Source organism: Malus domestica, chromosome 02 (genome assembly GCF_042453785.1).
Source record: "Malus domestica chromosome 02, GDT2T_hap1".
In the NCBI taxonomy this organism is placed as follows: Eukaryota; Viridiplantae; Streptophyta; class Magnoliopsida; order Rosales; family Rosaceae; genus Malus; species Malus domestica.
In genome coordinates this window covers 36,454,818-36,461,875 of record NC_091662.1, presented here as the reverse complement: position 1 = coordinate 36,461,875, position 7,058 = coordinate 36,454,818, and the positions used below count along the sequence as shown (strand labels likewise).

The following is a 7,058-nucleotide window of genomic DNA, read 5'->3' as shown; positions in this document are numbered from 1 at the left end:
AAAGTTCTACTGCCAGAGAATCTTGTTCGATCCTTAAAAACCAAGCCTTCAAATAAAGTTCCACTGCCAAGTGATTTGATTCCTTCTCTTTACTCTCTCCATTTAAAGTTCCACTGCCAAGTGATTCGATTCATTCTCCCTCTTCTCTCCAATTGAAGTTCCACTGCCAAAGAATCTTGTTCGATCTTTGAAAACCATGCCTCCAAATACTGTTCCACTGCCAAGTGATTTGATTCATTCTCTCTCATCTCTCCATTTAAAGTTCCACTGCTAAAGAATCTTGCTTGATCGTTGAAAATCAAGCCTCCAAATAAAGTTCCATTAACAAGTGATTTGATTCCTTCTCTCTCCTCTCTCCATTTAAAGTTCCACTACCAAAGAATCTTGTTGGATCCTTGGAAACATGCCTCCAAATAAAGTTACACTGCCAAGTGATTTGATTCCTTCTCTCTACTCTCTCCTTTTAATGTTCCACTACGAAAGAATCTTGTTCGATCCTTAAAAACCAAGCTTGCAAATAAAGTTCCACTGCCAAGTGATTTGATTCATTCTCTCTCCTCTCTCCATTTAATGTTCCATTGCCAAAGAATCTTGTTCGATCCTTGAAAATCAAGCCTCCAAATAAAGTTTCACTGCCAAGGGATTTGATTCCTTCCCTCTCCTCTCTCCATTTAAAGTTCCAATGCCAAAGAATCTTGTTCGATGTTTGAAAACCATGCCTCCAAATATTGTTCCACTGCCAAGTGATTTGATTCTTTCTCTCAACTCTCTCCATTTAAAGTTTCACTACCAAAGAATCTTGTTCGATACTTGAGAATCAAGCCTCCAAATAAAGTTCCACTGCCAAGCCTCCAAATCACATTATTATCCGCGTGCGAAAGACATTTTTTATAACCGGCATTACAACGTCTTAAAATGTTTTGAACGTGTTTAAAAATACAGAAAACAATATTTAGTAAACAAATGATTGAATCACATTATTGCTAGCCTATTGTGAGGTACTAATGATTTGAAAGAAAAAAAAACTGTACAAAAAAATTTAACTATTAAAAAAGCAGTGTTAAAATGATAAAAATACCCCTATTACATTTGATGCATTATTTTGGGTTGCTTTTGAAATTTGTTGTTTTGGGGGCATTTTTGTTCACTCTTTTTGTGTGAAGCTTGTGACCCCAATAACACTATTCACCTTAGGCTTGGCTTTATATATAGAGATACGTTTTACACTCAATCAAATCTTTCAACTACAGTTGGTTTCTGTAAAAGCAAATTCAGCTCCAGCCCAGATGAAAAAGTCGGGCAGTCAATGGGCCCAAAAGTGTCGAACTACCCAATCAGGAAATTCGTGCCCAACCATGCACTTGAGTGCCATCATGACGTCAGCCATGTGGAAGGGCTTTTTGTGTTAGGCGAGTGGAGAACATGCGCGCGTGAGAGGCACATTGGGGGACAAAAATGGGCGGTGGGGCTTGCGGTGCAGCGCACTCAACAAAGGTGAAGCAGGGGAGACGTGGCCCGTTTATATCTGTTGAATTTCCAAAGAGTAAAATATATGGACTGCTGAATTTTCAACAATAAAAAAATTTGAATTCTAATCCAACGGCTATTACACGTGGTGCAATGTGGGATGCTAATTTTATAACGGCTCTATCATCCAACGGTCCTCATTAATCAATCCTTTTTACACTTAAAAATTAAAAAAAATGAAAAATGGCAGGTAGCCATTGTGCCCAAGTGGCAACCCAGGCTGTTGGAATGCAAAAGAAAATTTATCCAACGGTCAATATTCGGTTAGAAACAAATTAAAAAATAAAATAAAAATAGAGAAAAATGCAAAAACAAAATTTAAAATCTTTCCTATAAAATACCCAACTATCCTCTTCCACCATACACCACATCTCAATCTTTCCAATCAAACAATTTTTCTTTCAAAGTTTCCAAATACTTTTGTTTCAAAAAATGGCTAATGATGCCGGCTTGAATTGGTCAGTCATTGAAGATGTTACATTGTGTGAATGTTGGGTTCGAATTTCTCATGATCCGATTACGGGTAATGAGCAGAAGTTGCCTCAACTTTGGAAGAAAGTTCATACCACTTTTTGCGAGAAGCTTGGCAATAAAAGAACGGAGCAATCTCTAGCAAGCCGGTGGAAAAAACTCAACAAAGAGTTCATTAGTTGGAGAAACGCCCTCAAACAAGCTCAAGATAATCTTCTAAGTGGCGAAAATTTATCGGATGAAGTAATAATATTTTATTTATTTAATTTTATTATTACACCCAAATTGTCATATTTAGTTTGAATTTATTTTTTTTTCTTTTTCTGCCCATATTTTTTGTAGGCACTTCAAGCACAAGTTTGGTACAATGCGGCCAACAAGAACAAGTCATTCACCCGTCATGAATGTTGGAATGTTGTCAAAGGTTGCCCCACATACAAAATTGTAGGAAATGGTCCACCAGTTGTCATGAACGACACCTCTCTTCACTCTACACCAAAAGACGACTCACATGTTCAGGAAGGTGACCCACATGAAGTGTCGGAACCGACCCATCATTCACTTAGGCCTCTTGGTAAGAAGGTTGCGAAGAAAAGAGCTATAGAAGGGAGTTCTTTCAAGAGTGCATATATAAAATGTCTGGAAGAAATTATTCGCAAAGGTAATTTAAGTTTGGAGCGGGATTGGTTAAAAATCTAATAAAAAATCTATCCACAAAAATTGTAATTTCGTATAATGACATACGGCACGACGAGATTGGTTAAAAATCAAATCCGAAATTAAACATAATATTATCTTTTTATTAGCACCAATTGCCTGTGGCGTGGCATTGCCCCATTGTTTTTTAATGCCACTTGCCCGGGCAGTTCATTTACAAGGTGGAGATGCACTCAGGCAATTACTATTCACTAACCCTAAGGGGTGGAACTGCTCTTTGTAGGGTTTTAGGTTGAAATATATGTCAAATTAACCTGATAAGCTGGTTTTCGAGTGGTTGAATTGGACTGAATGAATACATGAAGACGTTTTCTTATCCTTTTCTACCTATTTTTTTCAAGAACAATTTACTTCTTCAAGAACAATTCTTATATAGATCATTATCAAGGCGGAAACTTATTGTTTTTATTTACTAATTGATAAGATTTTGGAAATAATTTGTATATCGAGAAGGAACGCAATAGTTGGACATTATGACTACCGCTTCCAGTACATTGATTCATCATTCCTCCATGCTTTTATGTTGAGTAACTCAGAATTCTTGTGTTCCAAAACTCATGTAGTATAAGTGGGGGTGGCAGCTATATAGAGGGGAAAGAAGAAGATTGTCATTCCACCTCTGCTCATGCGTGAATTAGATTTCCAAATAATCATATATTATGGTCATGGGGCACTATAATTCCTGTAGGGTATTGCAATCCATGTGAGCCGTGGAAAGGGCCATCACAATATAGACTGCTACTCATCTTTTCATCTTCTTTGTAGGTCAAGATGGTGTAACAGAAGATGCTACCTTTGTTCATGGCGAACCTTCTCAAGATGGTAATGGCCCCCCAAAAGTTGATTCTAAGGTGGAAATTCTTCACGAGAAAGTCACAAAGCAAATCATTAAGGAAGGTCATGGTCAAAAACCATCCAAGTATTCAACATGCTTCTGTAAGTCTCAAGTGGTTGCTTGTTCTTGTACTTCTAATATCGTAATGTTTGGATAGTAGTAGGTATTGTTTCCATTTTGGTAGTGCCGTGTACATTAGTTGAAAATCCAATAATTTTTATGTGTGCATGTAAAATGATAGTATGGAAGTAAGACATGAATGAGCTTGTGACCTGCAAACAGACGCGCACATCATCCACGTTCACAGAGTTGTGTATGTGTATAGAACTAATTGTGCATACGTATAAGATACATGTAGACAGGTCTTGTAGTGAATTTTTTTACTCTGATTTTTTTTCAGTCATTGAGTGATTGGCATATGTGTGATAGTGCACCACAGGGCATGGACTGAAAGCACGGGACACAAGTTTGAAGACACATGGGATGAACAACAACCACTTGAAATGATTTTAGGAAAAGGTATTAGCCTTGCCGAGTTGTATGTTACTGTTGATGTAAACAAAATATATGCAAACGAGTTCTGGCATGCTCCTTCTTCAGTCTGCAATTAGTTTTCTGATTTCTTTATTGCATTTATTCTCTGTAATTACTTGTCATTTCAGATGCTTTGGGTCTATAAGCATTTAAGAATTATGTAGCGGTATTAAATACAATGGACTTTTTATTAGTAGTATATTTTTGTTCACTGCAACAGAGGAAAAAGAAATGACTGGCTTGGCTATTGGGGTGTCCAGCATGAAGTCTAGAGAGCGTGCCCTATTACACGTAGGCTGGGAGTTAGGGTATGGGAAAGAAGGGAGCCTTTGTTTTCCGAATGTTCCACCATTGGCTGATATATCATATGAAGTTGAGCTTATTGGATTTGATGAAACCAGAGAAGTAAGTTATTCACTTGTTCTCAAATGTCTTCCCAAGTAGTCACCAATGGAAGTTTCAGATTATCTTTTTCAGGGAGTTGCTTCAGTAATATAGTAACATATATATATCTGTGGGTTCTGCTTTTCATAGGGGAAAGCTCGTAGTGACATGACTTTGGAGGAAAGGATTGGAGCAGCAGATAGAAGAAAGATGCATGGAAATGCTTTATTTAAAGAGGAAAAACTAGAGGAGGCAATGCAACAGTATGAAATGGTTACGCACTTGTAATTCTTACATATTTTATTTATGGCCGATGAGCTTTTGAGTTGTACAGTCTCTTTTCTATATTTCCTTTCTGACAAGATTCTGGTGGGTTTTCTCAGGCCATAGCATATATTGGTGACGACTTCATGTTCCAGTTGTTTGGGAAGTACCGGGACATGGCTTTGGCAGTTAAAAATCCGTGCCACCTTAACATGGCAGCGTGTTTTATAAAGCTCAAGCGCTATGAAGAAGCCATTGGACAGTGCAGCATTGTAAGTATAATGCTATCACAAAAAAGTCATCTAATTTCATGTGTTTAGGCGATTGTGCTATTCATCATTAGATACTAGAAAGTTGGATTTGTACACTTATTTGGGAGCATAACTGCATCTGTAAAGTTCGAATCTGCATTCACTCTAACCTGCCATTTTGGATTGCCATACCAAAATTTCTTTCCTCCTCTCTCCTCTTTCTCTCTCGACCCCCTTTTTGTGGATCTTTTTGTCTAGTTTAAATTGTAAAATTTAAAAATTTTAAATTGCATACCAAACAAGTTTTTGAGTCTTAAAGAAAATTGTTTTCAAGAAATGTTCTGAAAAATTATAAAAATTTTCAAATAGGATACCAAATAAGCCCTTACTTTTTCATGAATACCCTTAAATTGTAAATGCAATTGTGTTAAACTGTTATTGGATGAATGCTCACAGGTACTGGCAGAGGATGAAAACAACGTCAAAGCGCTGTTTAGGTAAGGAAAAGCCAGAGCAGAGCTTGGGCAGACAGATGCTGCGCAGGAAGACTTTCTAAAGGCGCGCAAATTTGCACCTCAAGAAAAAGCTATTGCAAGAGAGTTACGTTTGCTTGCTGAACACGACAAGGCTGTTTACCAGAAACAAAAAGAACTCTACAAGGGAATTTTCGGACCAACCCCAGAACCTAAACCCAAACGGGATAATCGGTGGATCATCTTTTGGCACTGGCTGTTGTCATTGTTCTATCATCTGATCATCTTTTGGCACTGGCTGTTGTCATTGTTCTATCATCTGATCATCTTTTGGCACTGCCTGTTGTCATTGTTCTATCATCTCTTCAGGCGGGAAAGGCGTAAAGCTGATTAGTCAAAGATCTTAAGTCCTTGAATTGTATGACAAATGAGGAAATTCATGTACTGAACCTATTCTAGTAAACAGAGCTTATGAATTCTGACCCTGAGGTTCACTCGTTTACGTTGTGGCAGGGGAGCTTAGATGCGAACATTTTTAGCCATGAAGGGCCGGCCCAGGTGTAGGGCGAACGTCCGGGTCCAAAAAAATTAAGGGCATCAAAATTATTAGTGTGGTATATACATATACGTTTTTATAAGAGTATAAATTTATAAAATTTGGTTTAATGACAAAAAAATTTAACTAGAACTGGTGATTTTGTTATTTAAAATTAATGAGGGTGTCTTGGGTTCAAAACACCATGTGTGCTTATTTAAATTCCAATATTCACAAATTTATTTTCATAATAGTATAAATTTATAAAATTTGGCTAAATGATCAGAAGTTTAATTAGAGGCAATGATTTTTGTATTTAAAATTAACAAGATGTCCTATTCGAAATGCTATGTGCATGTTTTTTTTTTTTCAATTTTCACGAATTTTTGTGAGGTTGTTAATTTATTTTTAATTACTAGCTAGTAACTATGTGGGTTGTTATTTTTAAACATTTGTTCCAATTCAAATATTCAACAAAGGGTAATGCGTAGACTAAATTTTTTAACCAAATTTGCAAATCATATTACATGTCATGAAAAGGTTTAAGTTGGTGCCCATTCATTACTTATACATATCATTAAAGACTCCAAAATATCATTATTTTTTTAGTCTTATATTGATGAGGTTAGTAAATACGAAAAAACATCTCATGATTTATACAAAAACACTTTAAAAGTTCATATGAAAGAAAAAACTCATAATCTATCTATTTGTAAGCCTGAAGTTTTTTGCTTTTCTTCTCTCGATACAAAATAAATTAGTTTTTCCGTGTTTCTAAACTACTAAGTGAGTTTGAAGTGTTTTTTTAAATATAATTTTATCGATATCTTACATGTAAAAACAAATAATTTTTTTTTATATGAAGTAAGGGCACATTTTTTGGCGCCATCCTGAATCTCAAAAATCTTTGAACCGGGCCAGGAACGAAGATACATTGATCAAATTGAACTGTTCTAATGTTAAACAAAGGTTTGTTTACTGAGTTTCGGTTGTGAAATTTCGGTTGCTACCAAAATCTTTAGATGGTGTAGAAATTGAGTCTATTTGTTACTTTGAAGTAATGCTTC

At 36.2% G+C, this 7,058-nt stretch overlaps 1 protein-coding gene across 2 annotated transcripts; it reads left to right on the top strand.

Moving 5' to 3' along the window:
• Window positions 1-1,740: 1,740 nt before the first annotated feature.
• Window positions 1,741-5,938, top strand: LOC103427015 (peptidyl-prolyl cis-trans isomerase FKBP42-like). 2 transcript variants are annotated; one of them, XM_070817930.1, is made up of 8 exons: window positions 1,741-2,241; window positions 2,341-2,659; window positions 3,481-3,651; window positions 3,980-4,069; window positions 4,305-4,489; window positions 4,619-4,741; window positions 4,852-5,004; window positions 5,440-5,938. In XM_070817930.1, exons 1-8 carry the CDS (start codon window positions 1,960-1,962, stop codon window positions 5,482-5,484), a joined length of 1,368 nt encoding a protein of 455 aa, XP_070674031.1. In that variant the 5' UTR covers window positions 1,741-1,959; the 3' UTR covers window positions 5,485-5,938. The 2 variants fall into 2 exon arrangements, with proteins under 2 accessions (XP_070674031.1, XP_070674032.1); XM_070817931.1 differs by lacking the exon at window positions 5,440-5,938 and having other exon boundaries at window positions 4,619-4,731; window positions 4,852-5,000.
• Window positions 5,939-7,058: the final 1,120 nt, after the last annotated feature.